Raw genomic sequence first — 22,837 nt, forward strand, 5'->3', positions numbered from 1 at the left:
TACTCTATGATTTAAAACAACTTTCTGCACTATAGTTTTATATTCATCATTTGTTTTGTACAGTGGAAAAGTCTGTAATATATTAATGAGAACAAAGATAGAGAAGGAAAAAAAAAAAAACTTTGGAAAGATTTTACGAGAATGTGAGCTTAATTTCCCCAAAGAAAAATGTTTGTCAGTCAATCAATCCATCCATCCATCAATCAATCTTCACAATACTGTAGTAATCAACTTTATTTCAAATTAAATTGTTTGAAATGTAACCTAGATATGTTTTTGTAATAGTCACAAAATGTTGGTGTTAGTTAAATATGATTCATTACAAACTAAAATCCAGCTTCACACACACCTTTTTGTCAATGTTGTATCTGCTGAAGACCTCCTCTGCTCTCTCCTCGCCTCCATCAGTAAACAGCATTATGATCTTGTTGCAGTTTGCTCTGGTGATGTTTGGCTGAAATAAGCACAATCAGATGCAGTTACACAGAACGACCAGCAGAAGTCAGCAGAACACAACAATACTACTTTTACCCCTTTTAGTAAACAAATATTACTAAGCAGAAGTGATTCCAGGATTTCAGCCTCCTACTTGTGGCTTAAGTAGAATATTTCTTGCCTTAAGTCAAGCTTGTTATGATTGAATCCATCAGTGACTGAAGGGAAAGATCATATTTAAACTGTACTTATCAGACTTTACAATATTTTAACATCAGGTAAAAAGAGGATGCAGAGTGAAATAAGCTTATACATTATTACAGACATTCTTTTCAGCCAACATGAAGAGAAATCACACAAAGTGAAGATTTTAAGGCTGCTGGGGACTGAGACGAAAGACAATACTTTTATAGATACATTTTCAATATAAAATCTCCCCAAAACAGCAAAAACTCATACATTTGACAGCTGATTGAAGGCAAATTCGAAGCCTTTGGTGTAGTTGGTGATGCCCTTGGCTGTGATGTTCTGCACTGCATCTTTTAAGATCTTCTTATTGCGAACGTTAGCTTGAACCAGGTGGTCGAAACATGCTGTGTTGTTCACTTTTGTGTTAAACTGAAAAAGAGGAGAGAGAGGCATACAGTAAGTGAAAAATCATTGGACTTCTCATTGTTCATTCACAGGAATCACAGCAAGACTTTTTTAGAATCACAACAAAAGCGTGTGTGACTTAAAAGATCTCTATACTGGGGTCAGAATCTCTGCAGGTGTTTGAGTATGCGCATGTGTTGTGGTACAGTGATGAAAATAATTTGAGCTGACAAGCTGGATACCCTTACAAGTTTCTAATTTTCTGTTCAGATAGGGCTCTCTGTGTTCTGTCACTTATTGCGGCTGACCCCTGTGAACCTGTTACTTCAAAGCTTGAGAGATTGAGAACAAGAAAATAGACTTGGGTAGAGGAAGGAAAGAGGAAAAAAAAGGGAGAATGAATGTAGGAGGAAAAATAAGGAAAAAATAGTATACTGCAGACTCTAATAGTCCACAAACAAGGTAAAAAATCTTAATAATGAAGTCGCTTAAAATCTATACTATATGAGCAATTTTATTTTCTATTTATTTTAATGAATTTATTTTAAAATAATCAAATTTAAATAGCTATAGTTATATAATAGATGTACCCCAAAACAAAAAACAAAACAAAACAAAACAAAAAACAAAACAAAAAACAAAACATAGGGGGTAGTTAAATCCGTGTATCATTCGATCTAGGGACCAAATGTTATTTAATTTAGTTATTAATAAGCATTTTTCCAATTAAAAAAAATGTTAGTTAGTTGAGAGAGAAATAATAAAGACAACAAAATAATAATAAAAAAATGTATTTGGCAAAGCATTGAACTTTTTTTTTTTTTTTTACTAAAATTTAATTGAATACCAATTCTACAGATTATATCAAAATCAGGAAACAGTTTTAAATTGATGGATATATTCAAGAAGTTAAAAATCTCTGAGAAGAGTAATGCCCAAATCGTCCTTTTTTTATTTAGTTATTGATAAACATATTTCTAATAAATGAAAAAAGAAATTGGTTGTGAGAGTGAAACATCAAATACTACATAATAAAATGTTTTGGTCAATTAAAAGTTTTTTTTTAAATAATAAAAATATATATTGTATATAATATTGTAATTTTACTGAATATTAATTCTAAATTTTATTTCAAAATGATGACACTATTTTCAGTGGACTGGATATATTGTGTGTATATATGTATATATATATATATAGCTTTTTTTTTTTTTAGTATTTTTTTTCTACTATTTTTTTTTTTTAGTATTTTATTTCTACTAAAGGAAAAAAAAAAGTTGGCTTGTGAGAGTAAAAATAATAAAAACCATAAAATAATAAATCAAGTTTTTGGCAATTAAAACTATAGTTTCACCATTTTAAAGGGGGGAAAAAGACACTGCCTGTGTTTAAAACTAGTTACATTTCATGCTAGGATAATTTTAAGTTAGTTAATAGCTTATTTAATACATCAAACAGTTCTTTCTACAAAAAAAGGTTCCTCTGATGCTTAATTGGACACCGATTTGTACCTTACCCAGGGACGGCGCCTCCTATAACCCCAACAATGGGAAAAGTCAGAATGATTAACAGGTGCGAGTCAATTACGGCACCATTACAGCTAATGAGGTGGTATGTGCAAGCTCATGCAAAAATTAAAATGATTACTATATCTCCAGCTCTCCCTGAGGACATGCGAAAGCACATGATGCACTTCCTGTGGCAAGTGCAAGCAGAACACACCTTCAAACCTCCCGTGTTTACCATAGTGCAGCTTTTCATCTATTTTTCATGATCCAGTGCTTATTTTTCCATTCATGTCGACTCAAAAGGCTTCCCGACTTTGAATTTCTGGCCGGACACAGAGAGACGTGCGTTTGATTAGGACACATGCGCCAGTCATTGATGTATCTGTGGGATCAGGTGTCTGTGCTCTGTTGAATGAGCTGGATGTCACAGTGTCTGCTGAATGAACCGATGAGTCACGGTTCGATTAGTCGCTCTAGCATTGACTGAATATTTAATTAACGCTCGGAATTATCGCCACGGAGGCCCCCGTGACTCACTGCTCTCAGCATATGGCAGGTTATAAATAGAGGAATAGGACACATTGATGATACACAGACCCCTACACACAGCAGACGGCGCGCACTCGCGGTGTAGACGGCTTCGTTGATTATAACCAGAACGTTCTAGTTCTGTCGTGTCACGTCTCTCCCCAGAGGAACGTTTTATTGCTCGGGGGTTGCTCGTTCACAGCTCAGGGGAATTAAAAGAGTTTTCAATTATGCTTCAAGTATTAAAATGTCCTCAGTTGCTTCTTCGAAAAGTCCTATGGTGAAATAAAAATAGTAACAGTATTTATTGGGACCCCAATATGGAGCAGAAGGGTCTTGTATGACCCCAAAGGGGTCTGTTGGAGTCAATAATGACCAGCTGACTGTGCATTGTCCCACCTAGAACTTGGATACTTACAAAATTAAACCAATTTTTAATTTTCATTTCATTTTTTTTTCATTTAGAATTTTTTTTTCCTTTATCTAATTTGGTGTTTCCTAATTTGATGTAAAAACGATTGTAAATCTCTCATCATGCTGTATTATCAGCAAATCTCAGATTCAATCTTTTTGACAACTTGTTTTCATTCAAGATTTTTTTATTAAAATATCCAAAAACCACTAAAACAGTGTTATATATTTTGCTGACTTGTGTACTTATATTACCCCAAATGTTTCGAAGAATGTTACTCTAGCGGTGAAAATGATCATAGGCCTTAAAAAAAAATAATCATAGGCCTTGTTAATCTGAGCTTCTGCACCTCAGTTTTTGAGTGAAATAAGCATTATTTGTGGATAATTTTGACAAAGTTCACTCAAAAACTGAGGTGCAGAAGCTCAGAACAACTTTTTGTAGGCCGTTCATTTTTGACCGCCGGGAACGCCAAAAGTGTAACAAGGTTTTTCAGGTTTTAATCAGAATTTAATAACATTAACTGGCATTTACAGTAAAATAAATATCCACTTTGGGTCAAAATGACCAGAACACTTTTAACAAAACGTTCTAACAAAATTATGTTATTATAATTATCATTTAATTATTATTAAATAATTATATAAATAAATAAACAAACCACACACACACACACACACATATACATATATATATATACATATATACTGTATATATATATATAACTTAAATTAAGGGTAAAAATATGCACATAATTAAGGGTAAAAATATTTCCTCTGATAACAATTTGTTTAAATTTTAACTGTTTGATATTTTACATTTCAAACAAAAATATTTCAGTATAAATATGAATAAAATATTTTAATTCAGGACTATGCAGAATAAATACATTACATGGTTACTCACAAAATTAAATATTTTATATTAATTTATTAAACAGCCATTTAATAAGCATAACACATTTTTAAAAAAAATCACATTTCATGATGCATTGCATTGTTTATTAAATCATTGTAATTTAATTGTATTATTATCAGAGCAAATATTTACAACCTTAACTATGATGCATAATCCCAAGCTAAAATATTTGTAATTTATATTTATATTAAAATACTGAAATATTATGCCACAATCAAGGCAGGTGATACATTTCACACTCTTTTTTCTTCTCACTAATATTTAGAACAAGTTCAACTTAAATAGTAAATTAAAATAAAATATTGATTTTATTTTGTTTTTAAATTGAAATGATTTTAATATGCGAGAAGAAAGAGAGCATGGAGTGATACAAATTATTATACAAAAATAAATAGGCGAACACTGTGCATTATCAACCAGAATTAAGTATTCCAGACCACAGTGGAAATAAACAGCTATTAAATGAACTGACTTGATATGCTGGAAAATGCAAAAAACAACAACAAAAAAACAGTATGAGACATGGTTAAAATCTCTTTTGAAAACCTTAGAAGAGACACACATGAGTATTTTTCTAAAAAGACAATTCTGAGAAGCAGAAGCAAAAGTCTTCATTTAGTCTCACTGCTGTATAGGAGAAATAATTAAGATATTAAAGAGATTCCAAAAGCATACAGTTGAAGGCAGATATTAAATAGGTCATATTTGCAATTTTTCTTTCCAATATGAGTCACTCTAATTGTATCAGGGTGTAAACCCTGTACAGAGTGTGTGTGTGTGTGTGTGGGGGGGGGGGCTGATTCATAAACCGAGAATCTTATTCCACTCTTCATCTCCAACCGGAGAAAGGGACATGTTTCCTGCATGAAATCCACCTCTTAAACCCAGAGTTACCTCAAGGGACCAATTTAAAGCTGTAATCTTATGTTCTCCGTTCAAATTGTTTGTCATGCTGCAGGTCAATTGCACCAGTCAATCATTGCCTACGAAAATCCGCCCCACAGATGAGTCAATATAAATGATGAATCAGATAATATCCTTGAACAATTCAGTGGCAGTTGCCACAGCAGAGCCCTAATGAGCATCCATAACCTTGATCCAATATTTGCCTTCATAAAAAAACTAATCAAATATTTATTTGGAAAATGACTGAAATTAGAGACACTTTAGCTGACCAGCAAAGCGGAAGACTGTTTTATCATAATATGTCATATTTCCTTCCTATAAATGTCACATTTGCATGGATATGCACTATCTATGGTTATTACAGCTCTTATGTTAAGACAAAAGGCTGAATGTAGCATTATCTATGAAAGAAGCAAGCATGCATTTGTATCACCTACTTTGATTCAGCCTTAAAAATATTTTAATTATGGATTTAATTAATTATGGATTATGCAGCATAATTAACAGGTTAAATATTTGCTTTGATAATGGTATGATTAAAATGGTTTGAATAAATATGCAATGCAATGTGTGAAATTTTAGTTTTAGTACACATTTTATTTTTGGTACACTGAAAACAGATGAGAAACTCTGTTTTGGATAGAAAAAAAACTATGCAATATACTTGAATATTATTGTAAATTGATTATTAAATTGTATAACCAACACACTGTTCACATGAATTGTTTTAATTTATAAGTGGCCATGCATTTTATATTCAAAATCATAACCCAAACCCAAACCCATTTTTATGATTTTGTGTAACCGACTGCATTATTGGCCCACAAATACTGTATGATCAAATGACAAAACCTCAATTTCCTTCAGTTGGCTTTTCAAAAATGTATGAAGATTTATGAAATCCTTGAGCTATTGTTATAAGAGTGGCTGTGTATGTGGCATCATATTACAAAGCCTTGTTAAAATGAGCAACATTTGTTTGTAGGAGACAGTCGAGAGCCCCATGTGCTGCATTCACACACACACACACACACACACACACGCACACACACACACACACACACACACACACACACACACCAATAACAGGCATATATTGTGCATACATAAGTACTGTATGCAGTAAGCAGCACACTAGTATTAAATTCCAAATGCAGCCTGTATTACAAAATATTTTTATTCCAAGTCTTGTTCTTCACTGTAACTTGACAGGAATGCATAATATCTCTTGCAAAAGAAGGGTTTGGCTTTGTTTATCAATCAAACTGTATAAAATGTTCATGAAGTCAGCTTAATTACAACTGAAATTATTAGATATTTTATTTGTCTTGCATTGCTAAAGCCATAAAACTGTTTATTGATCATAATCCTCCTCACTTTCCTCATTCATAAACTAAATAGCTACCATATTTATAGCATATGTTATTTATACTGGTGGCGATCAACCGTCTATAAAAGCACAACCATATTATAGATTTATAAATTCAACCAACACAATGCCCACAAAGCCCTTTTATTTAAACTACAGTACCACAGATGCTCTCAAACTACTGATCTGTACAAACACACACTCCAAAATTTGATCTTTCGGTATCCAACTGATGCATTCGCACTCAAATACACCCAAGCACACTCTCACACACAACAAAACGCTACACTCTCATTGGCATATGTTCCCTGAAGCGAATCCATTTGACAGATCTCACAGAGCTAATCCTTTATCGGAACAGTGATTCTCCAATGCAAGAAAACCTCAAAATCCTCTGAGAAGTGAAAACAATAAATAAATCAAACTTTATTCACTGAAGATTAAAAAATGTGGGATACCAAGCATGGTTTTTGAGGCAAGTACAAAAACAAAGAGTGTGATTGTTCATTTCAAACCTGTATGCCTTTTTTTTTCATTCTTTTTCATACAGTTACAAGAAATAGGGACTGAAGCTTTCAAGCTTAAGGACACAAAAGCAACATAAAAGCATCATAAAAGTGGTCCATACGGCAAAGGCACTATATTCCAAGTCTTTTGAATTCATACAAACATATTTCAAGTTATTATTCACAGTACTTTTCTCCTAAAGTGAGCTGTCCAAGAAACAGATCAGTGCGATTTGTGAATAAATCCAATTATGTGAAAGAATCAGAGTCAGTTAATGATATGACTCAAATGAATCATTTATCAGCTAGGCCTGATGTCAAGATTTTCAACTTGCATTTCTCACAGGTCTATAACACTTGGAATACAGCATATGTACCACTTTTATGACAATTCATGGTTGGTTTGGCTTAATTTTTTAAGCTAGAAAGCTTTATGTCCATTGTAATTCACTTCAAATAATCACTTCAGGTTTGGAACATCATGAGTGCAAATCTTCATTATTGGTCGAACTACTCCTTTAAGAAATAATGACCCCTACAACATACATGACAGGTTTCGACATGAGCATCCTGTGAGCTTCTTTGGTCAGAGGAAAATTTGAGAACAAAACTGGCAGCACCCGAGTAAAAGATCAGCTAGCCAAGATGGATTAGAGGCTCCTTCCAAGAGGAATGATATATAGCAATTTCCTCCCTCTTTCTCTGGCCTTCTCTTTCTCACTCAGCCTGATCTCTTCCCCTCACTTTGTCCAGCCATTTTCAATTCAGCACACAGAGCCCAGACGCAGCCTTTTCATTAAGCGCCTGTTTTCAAGTGGCAAGCTGCAGCCAGATCCATATTTCATTACAACTCCTCTGTCTCTCTCTCTCTCTCTCTTTCTCTGTCTCACACACACATACTGTTGTTGCATCACACAGCAACCTGCAACCCACAAGCTCTAGAAACTCCTCACTTTAAACTGAAGTCAGAGTAACAATGTCTTGTTCCATTTTTACTGTACAGCTGCAGCTAAATACGCTTGTCACACTTTTCTGAGCGATTAATCCCATTCTGTACACACACAGTTTGTTATTTACACACATTTTTCTTTTTTATGGAAGTGACAAGCACTTTCTGCAACCCTCAAAACTTCGAGTAGTGAAATACAACTTTTATTAGATCCACATAGTTGCTAATGCAGTGAAGCTACGCTTTTTTGGATACTGACAGCTCAACTGAAATGCATCTTTCTTGAAGAATGAACTTCACATGGGCTTTAAACTATATGAGGGTAAGCAAATGATAACAAATTATAAATTTGTTCAAGGAATATTCCACCAAAAAAGAAAATTTACCCTCAGACCATCCATGATGTACATGAGATTGTTTCTTCATCGGAACAGATTTGGAGAACATTTGCATTGCATCACTTGCCTTTGAATCCTCTGCAGTGAATGGGTGCCGTCAGAATTAGAGTCCAAACAGCTGATAAAAGCATCACAGTAATCCACAAATAAACCACATGACTCCAGTCCATCAATTAATGTCTTGTGAAGTGAAAAGCTGTGTGTTTATAAGAAACAAATTCATCATTAGAGCCATCACTTATTTAAAGTTAAAGCTCCATAATCTATATAATAACGCTTCCTCCAGTAAATGTGATGTGTCCTCTCACATCAAAATCCACCAGTATATTTGTTTAGGACTTTTTTGGATTATTTTCTCTTGTAAATATGCTTGATTTGTGCATATTTCTCTCCTGATTCAGACGAGACCATTTTTCCCTGGAGAAAGCAATATTATGGACAGCCGGAAGCAACAGTTTAAAGTTAAAAACGTCTTAATGACAGATATATTTATTACAAACACACAGTGTTTCACTTTACAAGATGTTAATTGGTGGACTGGAGTGGTGTGGATTATTGTGATGTTTTTATCAGCTGTTTGGGCTCTCATTCTGACGGCACCCATTCACTGCAGAGAATCCACTGGTGAGCAAGTGATGTAATGTTAAAATTCTCCAAATCTGTTCTGATAAAGAAACAAACTCATCTACATCTTGGATGGCCTAAGAGTGAGTACATTTTATTTTTGAGTGAACTATTCCTAATTTCCTTTGACAACTTTAAAGAAAACAACACCTTTGTCAACAGAACTTGAGCGTGTTTAATGTGTCGAGATGCCAAAATGTTGCTACCAGTATCGCTATTCACATGTAGGCTACTCATTTAGCAGATGCAAAAAGGGGCGCTATCCAAAGTATGAATTACAAATTAGGAATATTACAACAAAAGCGACTCATCCTAGAAAAACTACTGCTGCAAAACAATGTTCCAGAATTGCTCGGAAAAGTATGGGAATGTATGTGAAAAGCAGAATGAGAAAATGCAATGTTACTTTGTAAACCATTGCAGAAACCAGAATGAGTCCTACGGCTGCGGTGTGCACACAGCATGTGATCTTACTTACATGGACGACATTGACATAATCATCATCAGAAAGTGTCTCCAGCATTTCACTGACAGAGGTTCGGATCAGTTTAAGGGTCAGTCCAGATACACTTCCACTCCTGCAACACACCAATACAAACACAATGGCAGTTAAAGTGAAAGTTGACAAAAAAATGAAAATTATGTCATTATTTAACAGCATGGTAAGCAAAAGATGACAGAATTTTCATTTTTGGGTGAACTATGTCTCCAAGCCCTAATAAAAGCACTCAATTACAACAATGTTTAAATAAATAGTATGTTAATATATCTACACAAACATCCCTCTCTCTCTCTCTCTCTCTCTATATATATATATATATCTGCGGCACAGCATATAAGACTAAATACATAATAAAAAGATTTATAATATTCATAATTTAAAAAGCACATACACAAAATACTCACGCATCAACAAGAATCAGCATGTCCTTGGGCGACGCGGCACCTTGAACATACCTGGATACAAAGAAAGAAATGTACTGGATCTCTTTCAAGGAGAATTTTAAACTGAGAGAACAAAGAAATGAAGGTTGAAGAAAAAAGGGAACAAATGAAAAAGAATTCAAAGCGCACACACAGAAATACACATTAGTACCAAGGTCGCCGGCGCACATCGTACAGGTCGATTTTACTGGGCGTTTTCCTGGCATCCATCCAAGGGGAAGCTAAATGGACAGAGACAGGATATGGAAATATGAGTGACCCCTGATCCCAAACTCCATCTGATTTGTCACATCTCTGTCGTGAGCACATCAGCGAGCCTTGCTAGAAACCTATTTCTGTGTCCGGTGGGGGGTGGTTTATGGTTTATATTGACTGCAGTGAGCCGATGTGGAAAAAAAAGGGCCCCAGTAGAATTTCAGCTTCGATTTTACTCTTTAACGGAGAAAATAACCTGGTGCAAATGAGGGTGCTCATCTGTGACTATCACAGCTGAACATCTAACAAGACGTGTTTCTTCATAAATGGCATCCCACGTTTTGACATTTAGTGAGTGGATTGCAGCTGTAAGTGCCGACAGATAGTCTGAGACACTGCGATTTGGCCGTGTTCTGCCGACTATAATGAATTGAAGTTTACAAGAACATCAATATTTTATAGGCGTATACGTATCTATAAGAAGACAATCAATAGTTGGGAGCCCACATCTTATTATATTACAGTCTTAAAGGAATAGTTGACTCAAAAATGAGAAATCACCCATGTCATTTCAAACCCGTATGACTTTTTTCTTCTATGGAATACAAAAGATGAATTTCTGAAGACTATACCAGGCCCTCCTCTCAATATAATAAAAATTAATGAGGACCATATATGAATTTATATATATATATAAACCCCGCACTCTCCTCTACTGTCATCCTAAGGAGGGTCAATTAACAGAAATGCTGCTTAAATAAAAAATCATTAATTAATTAGTAAATGAATTATATAAAATATACTTTGAGTTCACTGAAAATATTGCCATTTGCATTTCATGCTGCATTCATAAAAGTTCATGAGAGAAATATTTGTGAATGAATCATTCTTTTGAGTCAACCCGTTTCACAAATCCAGTCTGAATGATTCGTTCAATGATCTGGTTTTCTCCAGTTCAATTGTTCAATGATCCAGCTTTCCAGTGAATAATTTTGATCTGCTCCTCACACAAGTGAAGTGTTTGTATGGCTTCAGAAGTTATATGGACCTCTTTTATGATGCTCCTTGTTGAAGCTTGACAGCCCCTGTCTTTACTCACTTCCATTATATGAAAAAGTATAACCAGGATATTCTTCCAAAATTCAGCTTTTGTGTTCTGCAGAAGAAAGTAAGTCGTACAGGTTTGGCAAAACATGAGGTTAGATATGAGAAATTCAAACTCTTATAAAGCCGTAAAGGGACAGAGGTTCAGCGGTGGCTAATACACTATTTATATGCAACATTTTTTACTAAAGCCTTACCAATTACAAATCTGAAAGTAATGAAAATGAATTCAGCACCTCATTACTTTTCTCATCTGTCATCATTAAATCTCAGAAGAATACAATAAGCTCTCTGCTGAGATATTTGATATTATAATTTGTTATGAAAATTTGGTGTAATTTGAGCTGGGACTACATGCTATGTTTACCAATTAGAGACAGTGGAGTCTTGGAAAGGGAGAGGGAGGATGTGTGTGTGTGTGTGTGTGTGTGATTCTGATAGTAATGTGCACTGAAATGTGAGTTCTGAATTAAACAGACACTACAAGCTTATACCTGGGTAATAGCGAGCTAATCCAGTAGCGCTGCCGAACACCTGCCATAGTAGCGTTGGATCCTCTTCTCTGTTTTTCTTAAAGACGTCTTCCAGTGCTTCAGTCCAGTTCAGCTCATTCAACACAATGGTGGCTGGAATACAGGCAATAACATACAATCAGGGGCGCCGCTACTGTTTCTGGGCCCCTTGGACAGCATATTCACTCGGGCTCCCGGGGGATCTGCATTTCAACCCGGGCCCGACTTTTTTTTTGGCCAATTTTCACATAATATTTCAGACGCGGGCCGGGCCTCTGGCCTGTTTTAGGCTTCTCCTTATTTTTATATTTTAGACATCCATCAATTAATGATAAAAAAAAATTGGAAAGCTGGTGGAAACAACACGAGACCGTGCTACCGCGACTGTCAAGAGCGGCGCGACTGTGTTTATTGTCCCGCAGCAGCAGCAGCATGGTGCATGCCGTCAGCGCAGCGGAATAGTTCTGCGTTCAAATGCAAGCAATAGGCTTAAGCTTGCCGCAAAGCACTGGCAAAAGTAATTACCATAAATGTGTCAGGAGGAAATAGTAAGGAGATATTTGAATTATTTACTAATAAACTAGTTTTCTCCGAGTCGGTGTCACAAGGATGAAGTTGCCGATCCTGACTCGCCATCTCCTCAGGCGTGCCTTTAGAGAGAAGTGCATCTTTACAAATTATGACTGATTATAATGAAAGACTTTTTGATTTGTTTCAGTTCGTTAAGTAGTAATTTAAAGCTTTCTATAGATATATTTATCATGTCTGTGAGGCATGTATTCGCTGAGTTTCAGATCATTTTTGTGAAGCGCTCCTGTTCAAGACGAGACAGCAGAAAGCGCATCATGTTTGTTTTCTTTATTTTATAAAAGCACAACGTTTTGTTGATATTGTGAGTGCACACAAATAAATGTAGACTCTTTACAAATACGAATGGTGTATTACTTTTATACCTTTATTAAGCAAAAATGACGGCGTAGGCTATCCACTGAAAAAAACACAAGTGATCGCGCTGGCGTCTCCATGTCCTGCAAAGCGCGCTTCAGCTTCCACTCTCCGCACAAACTATTGGTTATAGCGCACATTTATCTAGGTTTAACATTTAAAACATTGTTATATGCTTGAACTGTTTTATATATATAGGCTAGATTTTATTTTAGGCAAGTCGTGATGATTTGAATAGGCTAAATTGATCGGCTCACTGTCTGCCGCTGGCCGCTTGGTCCTTACTTTAAAAAACAAAAACGTATATTTAACAAACAAAAAATGCTCCAAACGTTTTTCTAAATTAACTTAATAAAAAATCTAAACTAAATGTAATCACTTTGCCATTAAATACAAAACTGAACTATTTTAATAGCTGAAACAGTAGTATAAGCTGTTTTGGGAGAAAAAAGACGGGCTCGGGCCGGTAATTCTGATAAGCTGTCGGAAACGGGCCGGGCTAGGGCCTGAGCGTCTCGGGGCAGCTAGTGCCGGGCTAGGGCCTAAACTTGAGGCCCGTGCAGGGCTCTAATGTGGTGTGCGGGGGTAGCCTACCCCTTGGTAGAAATCACAATCGCGTTCCGTGGATTTGGGTGAGGGTTGCGGAGGTCCCCCTCGGAAATCGTGTTAACGTTCCCCTCTGTAGAAATCGTGTTCCGCGTTCCCCTCGGTAAATCGCATTCCCCTCGGTAGAAATCATTTTCCACGTTCCCTTCGGTAAATCGCGTTCCCCCCTCGGTGGGCCCCCCTCCAACGTCAGGCCCTTAGAATCGTCCTAACCTCCCCACCCCCTTACGGCGCCCCTGCATACAATGCATGGTATTTCATTGATTGTTTGTTTTGGCCTCGGTCAACAAAAGACTTGGACAAATTGCTTTTTGTTTTTTATAGTTCTAATATTCTGATTAGTGGTCAACAAGTTTTTTTCTATGGCCGATTATTATGCTTATACGCACTTGCACTGCCTAGAAATATGATAGCAACCATCCAGCACAGCTTAGCAACCACTGACCAACACCATAGCTCCACCTAACTGCCTATCTAGCTGTATATATTATCTGAACAGATAATTTTGTAAATTCTGAAAGTATTACTTATATTACCTTGTAATATTTATAACAATAGTGATATAGCACTAACAGTGCAATATTTTTTTTCTCTTATGCTCATAAAGGCTGCATTTATTTGATGAACAATCAGGGTTATTATAGTTAACTAAAATTAAAATTAACAAACAAATTTTAAAAAATCATTATTTGAAATAAAATATATGTTAACTGAAATAAAATAAAACTTTATTTATTTCAGCCAACTGCTAAAAATATTTATAATTTTAATTTAGTTTAACTTAATATAATAAAGTAACTAAAACTAAAAATGAAATAAAAATGAATATATAAAAACAAAAACTACTAAAAAAAAATGACAGCACACACAACAAAATTACTAAAACTTCAATTAAAATTAAAATTAAAAATCTTTTTAAAAAATGATTTAAAACATTAATAAAAATGAACAATATTGCAATGACACTAAAATAACACTGAACAATACAGTGAAAACAGTAATATTATGAAATATTACAGTTTAAAAGAAGTTTTCTATTTGAATATATTTTCATTTAAAATGTCATTTATTTCTGTGTTGGCAAAGCTGAATTTTCACATGATCTTTCAGAACATGATCCTTAATAATTCAAAATTTTGACCGGCAGTGTATGTGTATCAGTAATTATACATCATCATCATAATCATCATCAAATTGAATGCGAAATTAATGAATTTAAATTATTTATAATATAAATTATTACATCACCTTTAATTAACAAAGAGTGTAATAAAAAACATTTGAATACTTGAATCTATTTATAGAGGTCACAGTGCTTAGTGATTTCCACAGTCCAGAGAGAGGAAATGAAGTGAGAGGAGGAGGAGAGACACAACGAGAGGTGTAATTTACTCTCATCTCAACCGCTGTTAACAGAATAATTCTGTGCTATGCACTGAGGGCACTTCATCTCCACAGCCACAAACAAGCTGGATTGACTTTATTACATCATCACTGAGGCAACCATGGAAACCTATAATCATCCTATCAAACCTTGGACTTCAGAAAAGGCTGCCTGCTGATAGGCAGTCAGAAGTGCTAGTACAGATATGCTAATCAGGTGAGAAAACAGCCTGCGTGTCAACAATTATTGTAATGAAGCATGAAAAATTCAGTGTTATAACAACCATAACTTTAATTTTATTGGTTAGCATGCAGCAGAGACAGGAGGGCAGTGTTGAGAAAAAGAAAGAGAGGAAGCAAATGAGGAAATGAAGCATGAGAGGCACATTTTCTTCAGCTTTTTGTCTAAAAAGACAAACGACTGATCAATGCCTAGAGAGGAACTGCAGCCTGCGCAATAAATCAGGTTGTTTGAATTCAATTGCACATATTATAGTATGTGCAAATAATGCCATAATCAGAAATATACATTGTCTGATGGAAATGTGAGCTGTGCTTGCCTGTGCAAAACCAATGCTAGCGTGTCTATCTGCCATCTATCCATGCATCCCTCCATTCATCTGTCCACCTACTTACCTATCTGTCCATCCATCCTTTCTTTCATTCATTTATCTACCCATCTAACTATCTGTCCATCTATCAATTTATACATCCATTCATCTATCCATCTACCTATCTATCTGTTCATCCATCCATCTATTTGTCCACATAACCTTCTATCCATTCATCATCCATCTACCATCCATGCATCTACCACTACATCTATCTGTCTATCTATCAATCCATCTGTTCATCCATCCATCCATCTACCATCTATGCATCTACTGTTTCATCTTCATCTGTCTACCCATCAGTCCATCTGTACATCCATCCATCCATCCATCCAATTTATCTGTCTATCCATCTATTAATCTCTCTGCCCATCTATGCATCTATCATCCCTCCATCTATCCAATTTGTTTATCTATCCATCTATTAATCTATAATACCCATATATGCATCTATCCATCCATCCATTTGTCCACCTATCTATCCATTATCATCCATTACCCATCTATATGCCCATGCATCCATCCATCCATCCAACCACCCATCCACCCATCCATCCATCCATCCATCCACCCATCCACCCGTCCATCTATCCATCCACCCATCCATCCACATGTCATTTATTTCTGTGTTGGCAAAGCACAACATTTCATTTCACATGATCTTTCAGAACATGATCCTTAATAATTCCAAATTTTGACCGGCAGTGTATGTGTATCAGTAATTATACATCATCATCATAATCATCATCAAATTGAATGCGAAATTAATGAATTTAAATTATTTATAATATAAATTATTACATCACCTTTAATTAACAAAGAGTGTAATAAAAAACATTTGAATACTTGAATCTATTTATAGAGGTCACAGTGCTTAGTGATTTCCACAGTCCAGAGAGAGGAAATGAAGTGAGAGGAGGAGGAGAGACACAACGAGAGGTGTAATTTACTCTCATCTCAACCGCTGTTAACAGAATAATTCTGTGCTATGCACTGAGGGCACTTCATCTCCACAGCCACAAACAAGCTGATTGACTTTATTACATCATCACTGAGGCAACCATGGAAACCTATAATCATCCTATCAAACCTTGGACTTCAGAAAAGGCTGCCTGCTGATAGGCAGTCAGAAGTGCTAGTACAGATATGCTAATCAGGTGAGAAAACAGCCTGCGTGTCAACAATTATTGTAATGAAGCATGAAAAATTCAGTGTTATAACAACCATAACTTTAATTTTATTGGTTAGCATGCAGCAGAGACAGGGGGGCAGGGTTGAGAGAAAGAACGAGAGGAAGCAAATGAGGAAATGAAGCACGAGAGGCACAATTCTTCAGCTTTTTGTCTAAAAAAGACAAAAAGGCTGATCAATGAGTAGAGAGGAACTGAAGCCTGCGCAATAAATCAGGTATGTTTGAATTGAATTGCACATATTATAGTATGTGCAAATAATGCCATAATCAGAAATATACATTGTCTGATGGAAATGTGAGCTGTGCTTGCCTGTGCAAAAACCAATGCTAGCGTGTCTATCTGCCATCTATCCATGCATCCCTCCATTCATCTGTCCACCTACTTACCTATCTGTCCATCCATCCTTTCTTTCATTCATTTATCTACCCATCTAACTATCTGTCCATCTATCAATTTATACATCCATTCATCTATCCATCTACCTATCTATCTGTTCATCCATCCATCTATTTGGCCACATAACCTTCTATCCATTCATCATCCATCTACCATCCATGCATCTACCACTACATCTATCTGTCTATCTATCAATCCATCTGTTCATCCATCCATCCATCTACCATCTATGCATCTACTGTTTCATCTTCATCTGTCTACCCATCAGTCCATCTGTACATCCATCCATCCATCCAATTTATCTGTCTATCCATCTATTAATCTCTCTGCCCATCTATGCATCTATCATCCCTCCATCTATCCAATTTGTTTATCTATCCATCTATTAATCTATAATACCCATATATGCATCTATCCATCCATCCATTTGTCCACCTATCTATCCATTATCATCCATTACCCATCTATATGCCCATGCATCCATCCATCCATCCAACCACCCATCCACCCATCCATCCATCCATCCATCCACCCATCCACCCGTCCATCTATCCATCCACCCATCCATCCACCCGTCTATCCGTCCGTCCATCCATCCACCCGTTCACCCGTCCGTCCATCCATCCGCCCACCCACCCGTCCTTCCGTCCATCCATCCATCCACTCATGTAAGTTTTATTAAACCATTAAAATATGAAGAACATGTTATACTGGGAAAAGGGAAACACTAAACTTGCTTAAGGTATTCAACTCTAAAAATTATTTGGCAAAAAAGCTAACTACAGGTTATCATGGAACATGGATTATATTTTACAAAGCAAAAAATGCATACAAAATCAAAAACCTCACAGAAAATGCAGTATACATTGACTACAATATAATCAGTTATTAATATTTCATGGGTTTTCCCTTGTGTTTGATTAGCAGCCATTCTCACGCTCATTCCTCAATAAGCATGTTTCCTCATGTTAACACAAATGAAACAATTAATAGGCAAAGCACATACACTCTCCAAACACAACTACGCAATATGTCCACATCAACATAAAATCACTTCAATAACACTTCTACACACGTTTTAGGGTTTTTATACACTAAAATTAGCCCATTAGCCCTTTTTGATGGAGGGGTAAAACACAAACACAACAACTTTCTAAAAATGTGTGGTTTGGTTCAATCAAACACAAACTGAAATCAAATTCACACCACTCACATGCTCTCCACAGTACATTTTGCCTTTTGACAGCCTTGCTCTATCTGGTGGTCAATCTTATTTTTTTCTAGTAACATAAAATGTGAAAAAACGATTCTAACAATTTCGATTTTTTTTTCCATGAACAGTAACGTATCACAATACTCCAAAGTATTGATTATTTCCTCAACCTCCACTTATATTACATCCATTCTTTTGGATGTGAAGGAGGGGAAATTGGCCAGCACCCACTGTGAGTTGTCTGTCTTAATCATGGTTAAGTTTTTCTTGGTGTTAGCTGACTGTGGCAGAGGGGGGTCACCCACCCTTCTCTAGCAACCCCTAAACGATGTACTACTTTATCCACGAAAATCCAATTTTCTCCCCGGCGGGAGAAGCAGATCTGTGTTATTTCTGTGTGTCTATGTGTGTGTGCTGGAGGTTCCAGGCTATTTGTGGGTGTGAGTGTTTGATAGAGGTTGATGTGTGCAAACTTTGCTTTTAGAGTCGCTAGAGAAAAGCCACTAGGTTCTCTCTGCCTTACATAGAGTCAACAACCTCCGGAATTAATGGACATATAGACACTCCAGTAATATTGGACATTACTCACACACAACTATGTTTCAGCACAGAGTATTAGAGGGTCTGTCACCAGCTCAATTCTACACACGTACTGTGTTTCCTTCTGGCGCAAGGTCAGGTCAGACCCAAGACCACAGCAATTATAGCTCTACCCTTCTCACCTTCCATCTATGTCTCTTTCTGTCACTTAGTTATTTTCCCTCTCGCCCACTATAAAATATAAAAGTTTAAAGGAATAGTTCACGCAAAAAAAATTGAATTCTGCTATCATTTACTAAGAAATATTTTGCAGATTGTCCTGCCCATCTCATCCACATTAGGGTTGTCAAAATGGCTGAAAAACTAAATTCGAATTTTGTACTTAAATATTATCAAAATTTGAATTATATTCGAATTTAACCATCCACCCATCCACCCGTCCATCTATCCATCCACCCATCCATCCACCCGTCTATCCGTCCGTCCATCCATCCACCCGTTCACCCGTCCGTCCATCCATCCGCCCACCCACCCGTCCTTCCGTCCATCCATCCATCCACTCATGTAAGTTTTATTAAACCATTAAAATATGAAGAACATGTTATACTGGGAAAAGGGAAACACTAAACTTGCTTAAGGTATTCAACTCTAAAAATTATTTGGCAAAAAAGCTAACTACAGGTTATCATGGAACATGGATTATATTTTACAAAGCAAAAAATGCATACAAAATCAAAAACCTCACAGAAAATGCAGTATACATTGACTACAATATAATCAGTTATTAATATTTCATGGGTTTTCCCTTGTGTTTGATTAGCAGCCATTCTCACGCTCATTCCTCAATAAGCATGTTTCCTCATGTTAACACAAATGAAACAATTAATAGGCAAAGCACATACACTCTCCAAACACAACTACGCAATATGTCCACATCAACATAAAATCACTTCAATAACACTTCTACACACGTTTTAGGGTTTTTATACACTAAAATTAGCCCATTAGCCCTTTTTGATGGAGGGGTAAAACACAAACACAACAACTTTCTAAAAATGTGTGGTTTGGTTCAATCAAACACAAACTGAAATCAAATTCACACCACTCACATGCTCTCCACAGTACATTTTGCCTTTTGACAGCCTTGCTCTATCTGGTGGTCAATCTTATTTTTTTCTAGTAACATAAAATGTGAAAAAACGATTCTAACAATTTCGATTTTTTTTTCCATGAACAGTAACGTATCACAATACTCCAAAGTATTGATTATTTCCTCAACCTCCACTTATATTACATCCATTCTTTTGGATGTGAAGGAGGGGAAATTGGCCAGCACCCACTGTGAGTTGTCTGTCTTAATCATGGTTAAGTTTTTCTTGGTGTTAGCTGACTGTGGCAGAGGGGGGTCACCCACCCTTCTCTAGCAACCCCTAAACGATGTACTACTTTATCCACGAAAATCCAATTTTCTCCCCGGCGGGAGAAGCAGATCTGTGTTATTTCTGTGTGTCTATGTGTGTGTGCTGGAGGTTCCAGGCTATTTGTGGGTGTGAGTGTTTGATAGAGGTTGATGTGTGCAAACTTTGCTTTTAGAGTCGCTAGAGAAAAGCCACTAGGTTCTCTCTGCCTTACATAGAGTCAACAACCTCCGGAATTAATGGACATATAGACACTCCAGTAATATTGGACATTACTCACACACAACTATGTTTCAGCACAGAGTATTAGAGGGTCTGTCACCAGCTCAATTCTACACACGTACTGTGTTTCCTTCTGGCGCAAGGTCAGGTCAGACCCAAGACCACAGCAATTATAGCTCTACCCTTCTCACCTTCCATCTATGTCTCTTTCTGTCACTTAGTTATTTTCCCTCTCGCCCACTATAAAATATAAAAGTTTAAAGGAATAGTTCACGCAAAAAAAATTGAATTCTGCTATCATTTACTAAGAAATATTTTGCAGATTGTCCTGCCCATCTCATCCACATTAGGGTTGTCAAAATGGCTGAAAAACTAAATTCGAATTTTGTACTTAAATATTATCAAAATTTTTGGGATGTGGAAAAAACCCCACCATAAAATCTCAATATATGTTTTTTTCAAAGTTAAACTTGCATTAATTTTACATGGCTTTCTAAACATGCGGCTCCCTTGTGCGAGCTGCGAGTGCAACGGTGATAGATGTCCCTATAGAAAATGCGCGACATATGCGTTCTTTGTGAACGGCTTGGTTTCAGTTTTGATGTAAACAAGATCTTCTCCGCATTGATGTTCTCTTTTTCCGCAATATTTTGAAAGAACAACGCAGCAGCGCCGCATCTAGTGGCTTCAACTGGATTGGCTAACAAAAACATTATAATGCAACGACACTTACATCGCCATCACATCTCGTGCGCCACTGATAAGGTTGCCTCCTTAACGCACACCTAAAATTGTGGATTTTTATTTTAAATTCAACGAATATTCGAAATTATTATTTTTTTTTTTTGACAGCCCTAATCCATATAATGAACTTGAATCGTAACGAGGCCTGGCAAGTTCCAAAAATTACTCAAAATAATTGTAAAAGTATCTATATGACTTGCAAAAATAGTCTATATGACTTCTATAAAGCCATATAACAGCTTTGTTTGAGGACCAGATCAAACTGAAGTCATTATTCTGTGCAAATCGTTCCATCTGCAATAGCTTAAAATCTCAATCACATTTTTGCATATTTAAATATGCCTCAAAACCACAATGACAAAACAAAGATCTCTTTTTATATTTTAGCATTTACTTTTAATATACAGGTATGTAACAAAATGTATTAACAACATAAAAAAAATTTCTATTAAAGGAACACCACTATTTTTGAAAATAGGCTCATTTTCCAACTCCCCTAGAGTTAAACAGTTGAGTTTTACCGTTTTCGAATCCATTCAGCCGATCTCCGGGTCTGGCAGTAGCACTTTTAGCTGTAGCTTAGCATACCCGGAGATCGGCTGAATGGATTCGAAAACGTTAAAACTTAACTGTTTAACTCTAGGGGAGTTGGAAAATGAGCCTATTTTCAAAAATAGTGGAGTGTTCCTTTAACATTAGTAATAAAAATAAAAAATATTTATTATTATTATTATTATTATTATAGCAAAGATAAAGTTTTACTGCAAACTGAGAAACTGAAATAACTGAATCATGAGCTGCTAGCGTATAAAAGAATACAGTGCTGCATATCACTCTGAAACATGCAGCGCATTAGACTATATATTTGTGTAAATAAATTGCTGCATTTCCAATTTGCTAATTGCATTAATCCATATCACACTGACACGTAACACCATTTCAATAACATTGCAGAATATAATAATGTTAGTTACTGAGTGTGAGTGGGGGAATCTCTTAGTCTTTATATGCCAATAATACTTTCTTTAAATTACAAAATTAACAGACAAAATAAAATACAAAAACTATGTCATAATTTATTTAAAATACATTTATTTCATACTAAGTATACTTTCAATCAATTAACATCTTTATTGACATATCACTTAAGACGTACTGATATAAAATTATAATTTAACTTTATTTGGAGTATTTCTTTATTGCAAAATGCACATTTCTTAATATTATGCCTAAAATGTGTTTTAATATCACTATTAATAAGGATTGTATGATCTCTGTATAATATCTTGAAATTCAAGATATTTAAAGTTTACCTGAAGTATACTTGCAATAGTTCCACTTTAGTCGTAGTAAATTACTCACACATAAAATTAGAAATGGCAATATAGGATTAGGAAATGACTCACAGATAATTGCATAAAATGGTATACAATTACAAGACAAGCGACGAGGAAACTCCCTTCTTAAATTACAGGGGCAGCCACCTCTGTCAGCATGTGTCGGAAAGACTTGGAAACAGTGCTAAGAGACTGAAGCATCACTATATTTCTAAAGTGATTCGGTATTCTGTATTTAAAAAGGTGGCAAACTCATCCTCCATGTAACATTATGCTCACCGCAGAGCACATCTGTCTGACCTGATGTCATTTCAAATACCCCACTA

At 35.8% G+C, this 22,837-nt stretch overlaps 1 protein-coding gene across 1 annotated transcript in view; it reads right to left on the reverse strand.

Moving 5' to 3' along the window:
• LOC107723934 (voltage-dependent calcium channel subunit alpha-2/delta-1-like) overlaps positions 1-22,837 on the reverse strand; it is a 142,540-nt gene that overhangs the window by 51,562 nt on the left and 68,141 nt on the right. Inside the window, exons 7-12 of the mRNA XM_016532664.1 lie at positions 11,886-12,017; positions 10,244-10,313; positions 10,054-10,104; positions 9,626-9,725; positions 895-1,053; positions 350-454 (exon numbers count right to left, since the gene is read on the reverse strand). Coding sequence (XP_016388150.1) covers positions 350-454; positions 895-1,053; positions 9,626-9,725; positions 10,054-10,104; positions 10,244-10,313; positions 11,886-12,017 — 617 coding nt within the window. The remainder of the gene's footprint in view (positions 1-349; positions 455-894; positions 1,054-9,625; positions 9,726-10,053; positions 10,105-10,243; positions 10,314-11,885; positions 12,018-22,837) is intronic.

Source organism: Sinocyclocheilus rhinocerous, unplaced genomic scaffold (genome assembly GCF_001515625.1).
Source record: "Sinocyclocheilus rhinocerous isolate Xijiao unplaced genomic scaffold, SAMN03320098_v1.1 scaffold2049, whole genome shotgun sequence".
Taxonomy (NCBI): Eukaryota; Metazoa; Chordata; class Actinopteri; order Cypriniformes; family Cyprinidae; genus Sinocyclocheilus; species Sinocyclocheilus rhinocerous.